This window comes from Emys orbicularis, chromosome 15 (assembly GCF_028017835.1).
Source record: "Emys orbicularis isolate rEmyOrb1 chromosome 15, rEmyOrb1.hap1, whole genome shotgun sequence".
Lineage (NCBI taxonomy): Eukaryota > Metazoa > Chordata > Testudines > Emydidae > Emys > Emys orbicularis.
The window spans coordinates 1,789,279-1,806,556 of record NC_088697.1 but is presented as its reverse complement, the minus strand read 5'-3'; the positions used below and the strand labels follow the sequence as shown (position 1 = coordinate 1,806,556).

Genomic DNA, 17,278 nt, shown 5'->3' with positions numbered 1-17,278 from the left:
TCGCATCCTGCCCATCCTGGCTAATAGCCATTCATGGACCTGTTCTCCAGGGACTTCTCTAGTTCTTCTTTGAACCCTGGTATAGTCTTGGCCTTTGCAACATCCGCTGGCAAGGAGTTCCCCAGGCTGACGGTGCGTTGGGTGAAGAAATACTTCCTTTTGTGTGTTTTAAACCTGCTTCACCCTAGCTCTTGTTATGAGAGGGAGTAAATAACACTTCCTTGTTACTGTCTCCAAACCCCATCGTGATTTTATAGACCTCTATCGTATCTGCCTTTTTTAGCTCTCCCGCTATAGAAGCGGTTCCATACCCCTAATAACTTTTGTTGCCCTTCTCTCTACCTTTTCCATTTCTAATAACACCTTTCAGAGACAGGGTGACCAGAACTGCACCGAATATTCCAGGCAGAGGCACACCATGGATTTCTCCAGTGACGACATGATATTTACTGTCTTGCTACCCCTTTCTGGGAGGTTCCTAACAGGGGGTTAGCTTGTTTGCCACTGCACATTGAGTGTTTTCAGGGAACTATCCACACTGACTCCAAGATCTCTCTCTTGAGTGGTAACAGCAAATTTAGACTCTTTCATTTTATATGTATAGTTGGGATTATATTTTCCCATGTGCATTGCTTTACATTTATCAACATTGAGTTTCATCTGCCATTTTGTTGCCCAGACACCCAGTTTTGAGAGATCCTTTTGTAGCTCTTCGCAGTCTGCCTGGGACTTAACTATCTTGAGTAGTTTTGTATCATCTGCCAATTTTGCCACCTCACTGTTTACCCCTTTTCCAGATCGTTTATGAATAAGTTGAATAGAACTGGTACCAGTACAGACCCCTGGGGGACACCACGATTTACCTCTCTCCATTCTGAAAACTGACCATTATTCCTACCCTGTTTTTCCTATCCGTTACCCAGGAGGGGACTTTCCCTCTTATCCCATGACAGCTGACTCTGCTTAAGCACCTTTGGTGAAGGACCTTGTCAAAAGCTTTCTGAAAATCTGAGTACACACTATCCACCGAATCCCCCTTGTCCACATGCCTGTTGACCCACCTCAAAGTTGTGTTCATCTCTGTCTATAGTACTGGTCTGTGCTGTAGTTACAACCAGGAGTAGATTTAAATATTCAGTTACACACCACAGGGAGCGGTTCTGCAGTTTGATACTTGAGTTCCTTCCGAAGGCTTAGGGGCTGCCATCCGTGACTCATTGGTGTTGGATTTATCAGTTTGTTCCAACATCTCCTCACGTGACAGTTCCTCACAGGGGCCCAGCTGTACTCGAGGTGGGCGCTCGGAGAGCAGTACCCCGACCTGTGGAAGAGCCGCGTAAGCTCAAAGCTGGGCTCTCCCTTCAACAGAGGTTAGTTGGATACGATCTCCTCCCGCACCTCATATCTCTAACTCCCTGTGACTAACACAACTACAGCACGCATCAAGGTGAAGGCAAGGACCCCACTCCCCTCCGAGAGCCGGGGAGAGAACCCAGGAGTCCTGGCTCCCAGTCCCCCTGCTCCCCTCCCAGAGCCGGAGAGAGAACCCAGGCGTCCTGGCACCTAGCCCCCCCTCCCCCCGCTCTAACCCACCAGCCCCCACTCCCCTCCCAGAGCCGGGGAGAGAACCCAGGCGTCCTGGCTCCCAGCCCCCCCCGCTGTAACCCCCCAGCCCGCACTCCTCTCCCAGACAGGGGAGAGAACCCAGGAGTCCTGGCTCCCGGCCCCCCCCTGCTCTAACCCACCAGCCCCCACTCCCCTCCCAGAGCCGGGGAGAAAACCCAGGAGTTCTGGCTCCCAGTCCCCCCTGCTCTAACCCACCAGCCCCCCTCCAGAGCCGGGGAGAGAACCCAGGAGTCCTGGCTCCCAGCCCCCCCTGCTCCAACCCCCCAGCCCCCACTCCCCTCCCAGAGCCGGGGAGAGAACCCAGGAGTCCTGGCTCCCCGCCCCCCCTGCTCTAACCCATCAGCCCCCACTCCCCTCCCAGAGCTGGGGAGAGAACCCAGGAGTCCTGACTCCCAGCTCCCCCTGCTCTAACCCACCACCCCCACTCCCCTCCCAGAGCCAGGAGAGAACCCAGGAGTCCTGGCTCCCCGCCCCCCCTGCTCCAACCTCCCAGCCCCCCCTCCCCTCCCAGAGCCGGGAGAGAACCCAGGAGTCCTGGCTCCCAGCCCCCCCCCCCTCTAACCCACCAGCCGCCCCCCCCCCCTCTAACCCACCAGCCACCACTCCCCTCCCAGAGCCGGGGAGAGAACCCAGGAGTCCTGGCTCCCCGCCCCCCCTGCTCCAACCCCCCAGCCCTCCCTCCCCTCCCAGAGCCGGGAGAGAACCCAGGCGTCCTGGCTCCCAGTCCCCCCTGCTCTAACCCACCAGCCCCCTCCCAGAGCCGGGGAGAGAACCCAGGAGTCCTGGCTCCCCGCCCCCCCCCTGCTCCAACCCCCCAGCCCTCCCTTCCCTCCCAGAGCCGGGAGAGAACCCAGGCGTCCTGGCCCCCACCCCCCTCCCAGAGCCAGGGAGAGAACCCAGGAGTCCTGGCTCCCAGCCCCCCCTGCTCCAACCCCCCAGCCCCCACTCCCCTCCCAGAGCCAGGGAGAGAACCCAGGAGTCCTGGCTCCCAGCCCCCCCTGCTCTAACCCACCAGCCCCCACTCCCCTCCCAGAGCCAGGGAGAGAACCCAGGAGTCCTGACTCCCAGCCCTTTCTCTGGCATGAGCTTGGCCCAGGAGTAGAATCTAACGCCAGGCGTGGGCTGGGGGATACTATGGGTACCTGGACCTGAGACCCACATAGCCCCCGCCCCCCCTTTCCAAAGTGACCAGAGTGCCACTGCTGGGGGGAGGCAGGGAACCCCCCAGCACTGGGGCTGCAAAGCGCCAGGGGTGAGACCACGGGGCAGGGTGGGAATTGTGCCAGAGAAACGTCTCTAGGCCCTGCTCCCTCCCTTCCTGCGGCCGGGGCAGGAGCCAGCGCCACCGCCCACGCTGCGCCCTTGTGACCCATATCTGGGGCGGGTGTCGATTTGTAACCTGCTTTTAGGGGGGGCGGGGTGAGTGCAGGGAGGCCCGTGGGCCAGGGGGAGCAGCAGTGAGCAGGCACCAGCGTCTCTCCAGCAGGTGTTTATTGGGGGGGGGGCAGCCAGTCCGCACCCCCCGGGCTCAGAAGAAGAGCCCGCGCATGCGGCGCCCGATGCCCTGCCGGTCGTACAGGATGTTGAACTTGTTGACGAACTGGTTCATGGTGTTGCAGGTTTTGGTGATGGTGCCCAGGTAGGCCATGAGCCCCACGTCGTTGCATTGCTGGGGGGGGAGGGAGAGCAAGGGGGTTAGTGACACACAGCTGCCCCGCCCCTCGGCCCCCCACAGCCCTGGGGAGACGGCTTCCCACCCGCCACCAACCCCAGCACACGCCCCCCCCAGCCCCTGCACAAACACCCCACCAGTCCCCACCTGCCCCAGCCCAGACACCCACCCAGCTCCCCACCCGTCCCAGCCCAGACATCCCCCCCCAGCCCCAGCCCAGACAGCCCCCCAAACCCTGCCCACCCCAGCCCAGACACCCAGCTCCCAGCCCAGACAGCCCCCCGCCGACCCCAAGCCAGACCCGCCCCAGCCCAGCTGCCCTCACGTCGTAGAAGTCTGTCTTGAACTTGTTGGTGCTGAGGACGGGCAGGCAGTGGCAGAGGGCGTACGCCTCGCGCAGGATCTCGTGGTTGAAGGGCACCTCGCCTGGGGGGGGACAGGGGAGAGACGGTTAAAGGGGGCAGCACCATGGACCCTGCCCCCCCCCGGGGAGAGACGGGGGACAGCCCAGGCCTGACACACCAGGGCCGTGGGATCAGCGTCAGAGCTAAGGTTGCAGCGCGGCCCAGGTGCTGGAGCTAAGGGGGGGCCCTGACGAACTGGAGGGGGGGAGGGGGGGATCGAAGGGCACAGCCCAGGCCCTCACCTGCCTCCGAGGCCTTGACATACTCCAGGATGAGTTTCACCCGACTGTGCAGCATCTTGATTGCGCTGTGCTGGGCGATCAGGTGCTCGGCCACTGCGGGAGAGACGGCGGGGTCAGGAGGCTCCGCCCCCCGGGAGACTCACCCCTGGAGTTCCGCGTCCCCCGCACACGCCCCCCTGGGGGGTCCCTCCATTCCCCCCCCCCCACGCTCACCCCTGGAGTCCCGCATCCCCCGCACACGCCCCCCTGGGGGGTCCCTCCATTTCTCCCCCGCTCCCAGCATCCCCTGCACATGCCCCCCTGGGGGGTCCCTCCATTCCCCCGCTCCCAGCGTCCCCGGCACACGCCCCCCTGGGGGTCCCCCCCACGCTCACCCCTGGAGTCCCCTGCACATGCCCCCCTGTGGGGGTTCCTCCATTTCCCCCCCACCACGCTCACCCCTGGAGTCCCCCGCTCCCAGCGTCTCCCGCACATGCCCCCCTGGGGGTCCCCCCATTCCCCCCCACGCTCACCCCTTGAGTCCCCCGCACACGCACCCCTAGGGGGGGTCCCCCCATTTCCCCCCCCATGCTCACCCCTGGAGTCCCCCGCACATGCCCCCCGGGTGGTCCCCCCATTCCCCCCCCACGCTCACCCCCTGGAGTCCCGCATCCCCCACACACACTCCTGGCGGGTCCCCCCATTCCCCCTCCACGCTCACCCCTGGAGTCCCGCGTCCCCCGCACACGCACCCCTGGGGGGGGGTCCCTCCATTTCCCCCCCCATGCTCACCTCTGGAGTACCGCGTCCCCTGCACACACCCCCCCTGGGGGGGTCCCCCCATTTCCCCCCCCCCCCACGCTCACCCCTGGAGTCCCCCACTCCCAGCGTCCCCTGCACACGCACCCCTGGGGGGGTTCCCCCCCCAAAGCTCACCCGTGGAGTTCTCCCCGCTGCCGGTCGCCGTCATTCGGGCCACGTGGTCGACCCCAATGCGCTCCGCCTCCTCCGTGGCCAGCGTGTAGGTCAGCTCCGCGAACAGCATGGTGGCCTGGGGGCGAGGGAGCATCAGGGGGGGATTGGGAACACGCACAGCACGGGATGGGGCTGGGGGGCGGGGTGTAGGGTACTTACCTCTCCATTGATGATGTCGATCACCGACTCAAAGACACTGACCGGCAGCTGGGGACAGAGAGTGAGAAACACCCTGATAACGCTGCCCACAGATGCCCTCGCCCCACAGCGAGAGGGGTAGGATATGCTGAGACGCGGCCCCTCTGGGGTGGGGCACCAGGCTGGTTATACGGGGACCCCTCGCCTGGCACTGAGACGCAGCTGCCGCTAGGGTGGGGCATGGTGGAACGCACGCCCAGCGATGAGATGCAGCTGGCTCTGGGGTGGAGCACGGGGGCTGTTCATACAGGGACCCCTCACCGGTGCGGAGATGCAGCTGGCTCTGGGGTGGAGCACGGGGGCTGTTCATACAGGGACCCCTCACCAGTGCGGAGATGCAGCTGGCTCTGGGGTGGAGCATGGAGGCTGTTCATACAGGGACCCCCTCACCTGACATTGAGATGCAGCCCCTCTGGGGGGGCACGACGGCTACTGAGCGGTGGAAGTGAAGGGAAATTCCATACACAGCCAAAGCTGCAGGGAGGATGGACGTCCTCGAGCCAGACTTCGCTCCTTGGGGCCGGCGGGGGGCTGGTTTCAGGCTGTTGGGGTGGGGGGTACTCTGGATCAGGCTGTTGGGGGGGGGTACTCACATCCGTGTGCTTGGTCATGGGGTTCAGCTTCAGGAAGAGGGGGCTCTCGATGATCTCGCACACCTGGGCTCGGGGAAAGGCGACCGTCAGCATGGTGCGCACCAACGTCGGTCCCCTCAGCTCCCCCCGGTCCCCCAACCCACTGCGCACGGGCTGCCAGCACCCAGGGGCTCCAAAGACCCCCAAGGTAGAAGGGTCCCTCCCCTGCCACATGGGGTCAGAGGGACTCTGGGACTTTGAAATGGCAGCTCCCGCTATTGCCTAGTGGGGGGTGGGGGCAGCTGGGAGCCAGGACTCCTGGGTTCTCTCCCCGGCTCTGGGAGGGGAGTGGGGGCTGGTGGGTCGGAGCAGGGGGGCTGGGAGCCAGGACTCCTGGGTTCTCTCCCCGGCTCTGGGAGGGGAGTGGGGGCTGGTGGGTCGGAGCAGGGGGGCTGGGAGCCAGGACTCCTGGGTTCTCTCCCCGGCTCTGGGAGGGGAGTGGGGGCTGGTGGGTCGGAGCACGGGGGCTGGGAGCCAGGACTCCTGGGTTCTCTCCCCGGCTCTGGGAGAGGAGTGGGGCCTGACCTGTTTATGGACGTGGATGTCAGACTGGTCCGGGGGGCCACCGGTCGTGTACCAGCCCAGGAACTCCATGTCCTTGAAGACCTGTTTGACTGGGAGGTGGGGACAGAGAGGAGCACAGTTAGTGGGGTGGGGGGGCAGATCCCAGCTCCCCCAACTCAGGGCTTCACAGACGGTCAGGCCAGCAGGGCCCATTCGATCTTCAAGTCTGAGCTCCGCCGGCCAGGGACTCTCGCCCAGTTTCCCCGCGGCGCGTTCGTCTGGAAAGGCCTCCAGCCTGGACTGGACCCATCGCCAGACTGAGAGTCCCCCCCCCGGGAGAGCTGAAAGGGTGACTGACCCCCCGGCTGGGGAGCTGCCCCCCTTTCTAACCTGCACTGCTCTGGTTTGAGCTTTCACCGGTTCTTGTTCTGCTCATGCACGAAGAGCCCTTTCGTACCCACTAGCCTCTCCCACGTCGCCTTTCTCCCCACGAAGGCACTTCTGTCCCGTCACCCAATCACCCCCCGCCTGCTTGCTCACAAGGAACGCCGGCCGGGGGGGGGGGTAAGCGTCTCACCGGAGAACGTCTCCCCCGCCCCCGAAGCAGCGGCCTGGCTCCTTCCCGCCCCCCGCTTTTAAAATGCGGACACTGGGTCCGGACGCCACGTGCAGAGGGAAAATCCCCTCCCTGCTCCTGCTCGCTACGCCCCTGGTTACACACTGGCCCCCTGCCAAAGCACCGCACGGGGGGCACGTGGTGAGCCCCCTAAATGCTCTCCAGGGGCAGCCCCCCATTCCTAATCCACCTGCCGAGCTCTGGTCTTGCTGCACGGCGCTGGCGTGCGGTACCAGGCCCTGCGGTCGCCTCGGGGAGCGAGAGCTGCTCGGACCCCCAGCCCCCGCACTCACACTGCTCCTCCTTGGTGTAGTAGTACTCCTTGTCGATGACGATGTTCTCCTCCACCGTGTGGGACAGCAGCTCGAAGGAGTTCATCACCTCGATGTTCCGGCCCTCCTGCCGCCCGATCAGCGCCCCGATCACTGGCAGGCACGGTGGAGGGGGGTTACGGGGAGCAGGACCCTCACGGGCCCCGACCCTCAGAACACAGGGGCCGGCTGCATCCCTGGCACGGCCCCCATAGGGCCAGCCTAACGCCACCCCCCACAACCCATCCCAGCAAGGCCTGCCTGGCCCCTCAGTCCCCACAGCTGTAGATACAGGAACCCGTTTCTTTACGGCCTGGAGCCTCCCACCCTGACTCAGTGGGTGAGGGGGGCACAAGGGCCCCCAGAGAGGGGGGATGACTTGTTCTAATCCTCAGCATGGCACGAATGCAGCCTTAAGCGGCAGAAGCCACCACAGCCCCCGCCAGAGGTCTAGGGGGAAGGTGGGCGCCGACTCCCAAGAGCGGACGCGAAGGGAACAGGGGGAGGGGTCGGCAGAGCAGCGCTGGACCCAGCCAGGTGACGGGAACGGGGGACACTGCTGGGCCCTGGGCTGGCGGCTGCCCGGGGGGGGGGGGGGGGGGCGGGGGCGGGCACCGGGAGGCCTGGCCTCCGTCCGTGGGCCCCTGGGCGGGGGATTACCGGGGGTGGGGTGGGGGTGCGCCGGGAGCCTTGGCCTGCATCGGGGGCCCCTGGGCTGGCGGCTGCCGGAGAAGAGGGGGGCACCGGGAGGCTTGGCCTGCGTCCAGGGGGCCCCTGGGTGGGGGGTTGCCGGAGGGTGGGGGGCGCCGGAGCCTTGGCCTGCGTCCGGGGGCCCCTGGGTGGGGGGTTGCCGGGGGGGGGTGCCAGGAGCCTTGGCCTGTATCCGGGGGCCCCTGGGTGGGGGGGCTGCCGGAGGGGGGGGGCACCGGGAGGCTTGGCCTGCATCCGGGGGCCCCTGGGTAGGGGGCTGCTGGGGCGGGGGGCAGCGGGAGCCTTGGCCTGCGTCTGGGGGCCCCTGGGTAGGGGGCTGCTGGGGCGGGGGGCAGCGGGAGCCTTGGCCTGCGTCCGGGGGCCCCTGGACTGGTGGCTGTGGGAGGAAGGGGGGCGCTGAGAGGCCTGGCCTGCATCCGTGGGCCCCTGGGCGGGGGATTGCCGGGGGAGGGGGGGCGCCGGGAGCCTTGGCCTGCGTCCGGGAGCCCGGGAGGGCGAGGGGTGGAGGCCGGTACCTTGCACGGGGCGCCCCTCCTGCGAGCGCATGCGGATCCAGTGGTCGGAGATGTTGAGGATCACCAGCGGGTGCAGGGCCACCGAGACGCTGCCCGTCACGCCCGACGCCATGACGGTGGGGAGCACTGCAGGGGGGGGCGGAGATGCGGTCAGTGGGGCGGGAGAATAGGAGGGCGGTTGGGGGGAGGGAAACAATCAGGGGGGAGGGGGAGTGAGCCCCACTGTGAGACCCCTGGGGTCCCTGCCCCTCGGGGGGAGATCCAGGTGGGGGGAGGACCCTGCTGGGGGCAGTCTTGAGGGGAGACCGGGGCAGGGTCTCCGTGGGGGGCGGGACCATGAGAGGGGTAGAGCCCATAGGGAGGAGTTGGGGTCTCTGAGGGGTGGGGCACAAGGGGAAGGGGGAGGAGTCTTGGAGGGGGCGTGGGCTGAGGGGTACTGAGGGGAGGGGGCCTCTGAGAGGGCGGGGTGGGGCCAGGCGCAGAGAAGTTCCTGAGGGGGTGTGGCCCGAGGGGAAGGGGGCGGGGCCTGCACATGGAGGAAGTTCCTGAGAGGCGTGGCCCATGGGGAAGGGGGTGGGGCCTGCACATGGAGGGAGTTCCTGAGGGGGCGTGGCCCACGGGGAAGGGGGAGGGGCCTGCACGTGGAGGAAGTTCCTGAGGGGCGTGGCCCATGGGGAAGGGGGCGGGGCCGGCACATGGAGGGAGTTCCTGAGGGGGCGTGGCCCGAGGGGAAGGGGGAGGGGACTGCACATGGAGGAAGTTCCTGAGGGGGCGTGGCCCATGGGGAACGGGCGGGGCCTGCACATGGAGGAAGTTCCTGAGGGGGCGTGGCCCATGGGGAAGGGGCGGGGCCTGCACATGGAGGGAGTTCCTGAGGGGGCGTGGCCCGAGGGGAAGGGAGCACGATCTGTGCGCAAAGGGGGTCCCTGGGGGCGTGGCTCGAGGGGGAGGGGTCTCGCATGTGGCGGTTCCCGAGGGGAAGGGGGCGGGGTCTGCGCACAGAGAGATTCCTGAGGGGGGCGTGGCTCGAGAAGGGGGCGGGGTCTGGGCGCGGAGGGGGTCGCTGTGGGCGTGGCCCGAGGGGAATGGGGCGGAGTGTGCGCGCGGAGGGGGTGGCTGGGGGGCGTGGCCCGATGGGAAGGGGGCGGGGTCTGCGCGCGGAGGGGGTAGCTGGGGCCGTGGCCCGAGCGGAAGGGGGCGGGGTCTGCGCGCGGAAGCGGTCCCTGGGGGCGTGGCCCGAGGGGAAGGGGCGGGGTCTCGCTGCCCCCCTCCAGCCCCGCCCTGTCCCCGCCCGCCCGGCGGGGCCGGTACCTGCCGCGTCCACTTCCATCCCGCCGGCCCCGGAGCCCCCGTTGCTGCCCGCCGCCGAGCAAGAGGCACCGGCCGCAGCCGCCGCCGCCATCTTCAGGCAGAGTGGCCCGGCCCGGCCCGGCCCCCGTAGGCAACTACCCGCGCTCTGCGCCTGCGCCCCACTGAGGCCGCTTTGGGAAGCCCCGCCCCCCCGCGCAGCCACTTTCCGCATGCGCGCTCCGAGGGCGGGAGGCTACCAGCATCCGGCGCATGCGCATTTGCAAAGGTTAGAGCTCGGCTCCCCCCGCCCCCTTCGGAACCGCCCCACCCCCCCCAACCGCCATCGTCGCCCCCCCCCGGACCGCCCCCGGCTCCCCCCTGACCCCCCCGGACCTCCGCCTCCGCCCCGCCCCCGGGACCCTCCCAGGGCCCCCCTCGAGCCCCGCCCCCCAACACCACAAACCCACCGACACCCCAACACACTCACACCCCACGTCACACCCACACACACCCCGTCCCACCCACACAGACACACCAGCACACCGACACCTCAACACACTCACACACCCCGTCACACCCACCCGCCACGTCACACCCACACCGACACCCCAACACACCCACACAGACACACTATCACACCCACCCCCCACATCACACCCACACCTCAACACATACACACCGACACCCCAACACACACACACCTCAACACACCCACACAGACACACTATCACACCGACACCTCAACACACTCACACACCCCGTCACACACACACCCTACGTCACACCCACACACCCACACAGACACACTATCACACCCACCCCCCACATCACACCCACACCGACACCTCAACACACACACACCGACACCCCAACACACCCACCCCCCGTCACACCCACACCGACACCTCAACACATACACACCAACACCCCAACACACACACACCTCAACACACCCACACACCCACACAGACACACTATCACACCCACCCCCCACATCACACCCACACCGACACCTCAACACACACACACCTCAACACTCCCACACACCCACACAGACACACTATCACACACACCCCCCACATCACACCCACACCGACACCCCAACACACCCACACAGACACACCCCGTCACACCCACACAGACACACTATCAAACCGACACCTCAACACACTCACACACCCCGTCACACCCACCCCCCACATCACACCCACACCGACACCTCAACACACACACACCGACACCCCAACACACCCACACACCGACACACTATCACACACCCCCCCCACATCACACCCACACCGACACCCCAACACACCCACACAGACACACCCCGTCACACCCACACAGACACACTATCACACCGACACCTCAACACACTCACACACCCCGTCACACCCACCCGCCACGTCACACCCACACCGACACCCCAACACACACACACCTCAACACACCCACACACCCACACAGACACACTATCACACCCACCCCCCACATCACACCCACACCTCAACACATACACACCGACACCCCAACACACACACACCTCAACACACCCACACACCCACAGACACACTATCACACCGACACCTCAACACACTCACACACCCCGTCACACCCACCCGCCACGTCACACCCACACCGACACCCCAACACACCCACACAGACACACTATCACACCCACCCCCCACATCACACCCACACCTCAACACATACACACCGACACCCCAACACACACACACCTCAACACACCCACACAGACACACTATCACACCGACACCTCAACACACACACACACCCCGTCACACACACACCCTACGTCACACCCACACACCCACACAGACACACTATCACACCCACCCCCCACATCACACCCACACCGACACCTCAACACACACACACCGACACCCCAACACACCCACCCCCCGTCACACCCACACCGACACCTCAACACATACACACCAACACACCAACACACACACACCTCAACACACCCACACAGACACACTATCACACCCACCCCCCACATCACACCCACACCGACACCTCAACACACACACACCGACACCCCAACACACACACACCTCAACACACCCACACAGACACACTATCACACACACCCCCCACATCACACCCACACCGACACCCCAACACACCCACACAGACACACCCCGTCACACCCACACAGACACACTATCAAACCGACACCTCAACACACTCACACACCCCGTCACACCCACCCCCCACATCACACCCACACCGACACCTCAACACACACACACCGACACCACAACACACCCACACACCCACACAGACACACTATCACACACACACCCCACATCACACCCACACCGACACCCCAACACACCCACACAGACACACCCCGTCACACCCACACAGACACACTATCACACCGACACCTCAACACACTCACACACCCTGTCACACCCACCCACCACGTCACACCCACACCGACACCCTAACACACACACACCTCAACACACCCACACACCCACACAGACACACTATCACACCCACCCCCCACATCACACCCACACCTCAACACATACACACCGACACCCCAACACACACACACCTCAACACACCCACACACCCACACAGACACACTATCACACCGACACCTCAACACACTCACACACCCCGTCACACACACACCCCACGTCACACCCACGACACCCCAACACACCCACACACCCACACAGACACACTATCACACCCACCCCCCACATCACACCCACACCGACACCTCAACACACACACACCGACACCCCAACACACCCACCCCCGTCACACCCACACCGACACCTCAACACATACACACCAACACCCCAACACACACACACCTCAACACACCGACACACCCACACAGACACACTATCACACCCACCCCCCACATCACACCCACACCGACACCTCAACACACACACACCGACACCCCAACACACACACACCTCAACACACCCACACACCCACACAGACACACTATCACACACACCCCCACATCACACCCACACCGACACCCCAACACACCCACACAGACACACCCCGTCACACCCACACAGACACACTATCAAACCGACACCTCAACACACTCACACCCCACGTCACACCCACACACACACCGTCACACCCACACAGACACACTATCACACCGACACCTCAACACACTCACACCCCACGTCACACCCACACCGACACCCCAACACACACACCCCTCAACACACCCACACAGACACACTATCACACCCACCCCCCACATCACACCCACACCGACACCTCAACACACACACACCGACACCCCAACACACACACACACACACACACAGACACACTATCACTCCGACACCTCAACACACTCACACACCCCGTCACACACACCCCCCACGTCACACCCACACCGACACCCCAACACACCCACACACAGACACACTATCACACCCACCCCCCACATCACACCCACACCGACACCTCAACACACACACACCAACACCCCAACACACACACACCTCAACACACCCACACACCCACACAGACACACTATCACACCCACCCCCCACATCACACCCACACCGACACCCCCCCACACACACACCGACACCCCAACACACCCACACAGACACACTATCACACCCACCCCCCACATCACACCCACACCGACACCTCAACACACCCACACCTCAACACACCCACACACCCACACAGACACACTATCACACCCACCCCCCACATCACACCCACACCGACACCCCCCCACACACACACCGACACCCCAACACACCCACACAGACACACTATCACACCCACCCCCCACATCACACCCACACCGACACCTCAACACACACACACCGACACCCCAACACACACACACCTCAACACACCCACACACCCACACAGACACACTATCACACCCACCCCCCACATCACACCCACACCGACACCTCAACACACACACCGACACCCCAACACACCCACCCCCCGTCACACCCACACCGACACCTCAATACACACAGACCGACACCCCAACACACCCACACACCCACACAGACACACTATCACACCCACCCCCCACATCACACCAACACCGACACCTCAACACACACACCGACACCCCAACACACCCACCCCCCACATCACACCCACACCGACACCTCAACACACACACACCGACACCCCAACACACCCACCCCCCACATCACACCCACACCTCAACACACACACACCGACACCCCAACACACCCACACACCCACACAGACACACTATCACACCCACCCCCCACATCACACCCACACCGACACCTCAACACACACACACCGACACCCCCCTGACATCCGAACACACCCACCCCCCACGTCACACCCACACCGACACCTCAACACACACACACCGACACCCCAACACACCCACCCCCCACATCACACCCGCACCGACACCTCAACACACACACACCGACACCCCAACACACCCCCCCCCCACGTCACACCCACACCTCAACACACACACACCGACACCCCAACACACACACACCTCAACACACCCACACTCCCACACAGACACACTATCACACCCACCCCCCACGTCACACCCACACCGACACCTCAACACACACACACCGACACCCCCGTCACACTCACACCCCACATCACACCCACACACACACACAGCGACCACACCGACACCTCAACATACACACACCGCATGTCACACCCACACCGACACCTCAACACACACACCGACACCCCCGACACCCCCCTGACATCCCAACACACCCACCCCCCACGTCACACCCATACCGACACCCCAACACACACACACCGACACCCCCCTGACATCCCAACACACCCACCCCCCACGTCACACCCACACTGACACCTCAACACACACACACCGACACCCCACTGACATCCCAACACACCCACACAGACACACTATCACCCCCACCCCACACAGACACCTCAACACACACACACCGACACCCCGTCACACCCTCCCCTCGTCACACCCACACCCCACATCACACCCACACCGACACCTCAACACACACACACCGACACCCACCTGACATCCCAACACACCCACCCCCCACGTCACACCCACACCGACACCTCAACACACACACACCGCACGTCACACCCACACCGACACCTCAACACACACACACCCCACGTCACACCCATACCGACACCCCCAACACCCCCCTGACATCCCAACACACCCACACCCCACGTCACACCCACACTGACACCTCAACACACACACACCGACACCCCCCGACACCCCGCTGACATCCCAACACACCCACACAGACACACTATCACCCCCACCCCCACACAGACACCTCAACACACACACACCGACACCCCGTCACACCCACACCCCACATCACACCCACACCGACACCTCAACACACCCACACCGACACCCCCCTGACATCCCAACACACCCACCCCCCATGTCACACCCACACCGACACCTCAACACACACACACCGACACCCCCCTGACATCCCAACACACCCACACCCCACGTCACACCCACACTGACACCTCAACACACACACACCGACACCCCCCGACACCCCGCTGACATCCCAACACACCCACACAGACACACTATCACCCCCACCCCCACACAGACACCTCAACACACACACACCGACACCCCGTCACACCCACACCCCACATCACACCCACACCGACACCTCAACACACCCACACCGACACCCCCCTGACATCCCAACACACCCACCCCCCATGTCACACCCACACCGACACCTCAACACACACACACCGACACCCCCCTGACATCCCAACACACCCACAAAGACACACTATCACACCCACCCCCACACAGACACTTCAACACACCCACACCGACACCCCGTCACACCCACCCCCCCGTCACACCCACACCGACACCTCAACACACACACACCGACACCCCCCTGACATCCCAACACACCCACGCCCCACGTCACACCCACACCGACACCTCAACACACACACACCGACACCCCCGACACCCTCCTGACATCCCAACACACCCACACTCCCCGTCACACCCACACCGACACCTCAACACACCCACACCCCCCTGACACCCCAACACACCCACCTCCCCGTCATACCCACACCGACACCCCAACACACACCCACACTGACACCCCCCTGACATCCCAACACACCCACCCCCCACGTCACACCCACACCGACACCTCAACACACACGCACCGACACCCCCCGACACCCTCCTGACATCCCAACACACCCACCCCCTACGTCACACCCACACCGACACCTCAACACGCACACACCGACACCTCAACACGCACACACCGACACCTCAACAAGCACACACCAACATCCCCCTGACATCCCAACTCACCCACACCCCACGTCACACCCACACAGACACACTATCACACCCACACCGACACCCCGTCACCCCCACCCGCCACGTCACAGCCACACAGACACTCCCCCGTCACACCTACCCCCATGTCACACCCACACAGACACCCCCGTCACACGCACCCCCCACATCAGAGACACCCCCCCACGTCACTCCTACAAAGACACACTAATCACACCCACACCGACACCCTGTCACCCCCACCCCCAACATCACACCCACACAGACACCCCCCGTCACACCCACCCCCCACATCAGAGACACCCCCCATGTCACTCCCACACAGACACACTATCACACCCACACCGACACCCCGTCACACCCACCCCCCACGTCACACCCACACAGACACCCCCCTGTCACACCCACCCCCCACATCACTCCCACACAGACACACTATCACACCCACACCCCGTCACACCCACCCCCTATGTCACACCCACACAGACACACTATCACACCCACACAGACACCCACTGTCACACCCACAGCCCATGTCACACTCACACAGACACACTATCACACCCACAGCCACACATTCACCCCTACACACACACCCCATGTCACACCCACACCGACACCCCATCACACCCACACTCACACAGACACTCCCTCACATGCACACCTACACCCCGTCACACCCACACTCACAGACACCCCCTCACACCTACACCTACACCCCGTCACACCCACACTCACACAGACACCCCCTCACACCCACACCCCGTCACACCCACACCCCATGTCACACCCACACACTATCACACCCCCACTCACACAGACACCCCCCCGACACCCCGCCCATGTTACACTATCAGACCCGCACCCCTATCATACCCACACCAACACCCCGTCACATCCACACCGACACACTATCACACCCCACGTCACAGACACCCCCCCACGTCACACCGTCAGACCCGCACCCCCGTCACACCCGCACCAACACCCTGTCACACCCACACTCACACAGACACCCCGTCACACCCACACAGAGTCCCCGTCACACACACCCCGGTGTGTGCTCATGCTGCAGGAGGTGGAGGGGCCTGACCCCGGGGGTGAGGGGCCCCCCGAGAAGGGCTGTTGCTGTGAAAGGGGCACCCCCCCACGGACCGCACGGGGCCAAGCGTGGGCACGATCTGTGAGTCCGTGACACCCCCGTCACACCCACAC

The 17,278-nt window shown here is 64.1% G+C and overlaps 2 protein-coding genes across 2 annotated transcripts in view; one reads left to right on the top strand and one right to left on the bottom strand.

Annotated features, from left to right (window-relative positions):
- Nucleotides 1-808, top strand: part of MCM7 (minichromosome maintenance complex component 7) — a 5,848-nt gene extending 5,040 nt beyond the window's left edge. Inside the window, 1 exon segment of the mRNA XM_065417363.1 lies at nucleotides 798-808. Coding sequence (XP_065273435.1) covers nucleotides 798-808 — 11 coding nt within the window.
- A 2,292-nt stretch (nucleotides 809-3,100) lies between these two features.
- Nucleotides 3,101-9,787, bottom strand: COPS6 (COP9 signalosome subunit 6). The gene is made up of 10 exons (XM_065417147.1): nucleotides 9,697-9,787; nucleotides 8,386-8,511; nucleotides 7,142-7,273; nucleotides 6,254-6,342; nucleotides 5,690-5,752; nucleotides 5,058-5,105; nucleotides 4,860-4,974; nucleotides 3,945-4,037; nucleotides 3,624-3,724; nucleotides 3,101-3,295 (listed from the first exon to the last, which is right to left on the bottom strand). Exons 1-10 carry the CDS (start codon nucleotides 9,785-9,787, stop codon nucleotides 3,155-3,157), a joined length of 999 nt encoding a protein of 332 aa, XP_065273219.1. The 3' UTR covers nucleotides 3,101-3,154.
- Between the last annotated feature and the right edge of the window lie 7,491 nt (nucleotides 9,788-17,278).

What these genes read in the sequence shown, in the direction of transcription:
- COPS6 (XM_065417147.1), bottom strand. Translation starts at nt 9,787, where the DNA reads ATGGCGGCGGCGGCTGCGGCCGGTGCCTCTTGCTCGGCGGCGGGCAGC. An exon ending in CTACACCAAGGAGGAGCAGT is followed by an intron (nt 6,343 to 7,141) that starts GTGAGTGCGGGG and finishes CCCACCTCCCAG; the next exon opens with TCAAACAGGTCTTCAAGGAC. An exon ending in TCAAGACAGACTTCTACGAC is followed by an intron (nt 3,296 to 3,623) that starts GTGAGGGCAGCT and finishes CTCCCCCCCCAG; the next exon opens with CAATGCAACGACGTGGGGCT.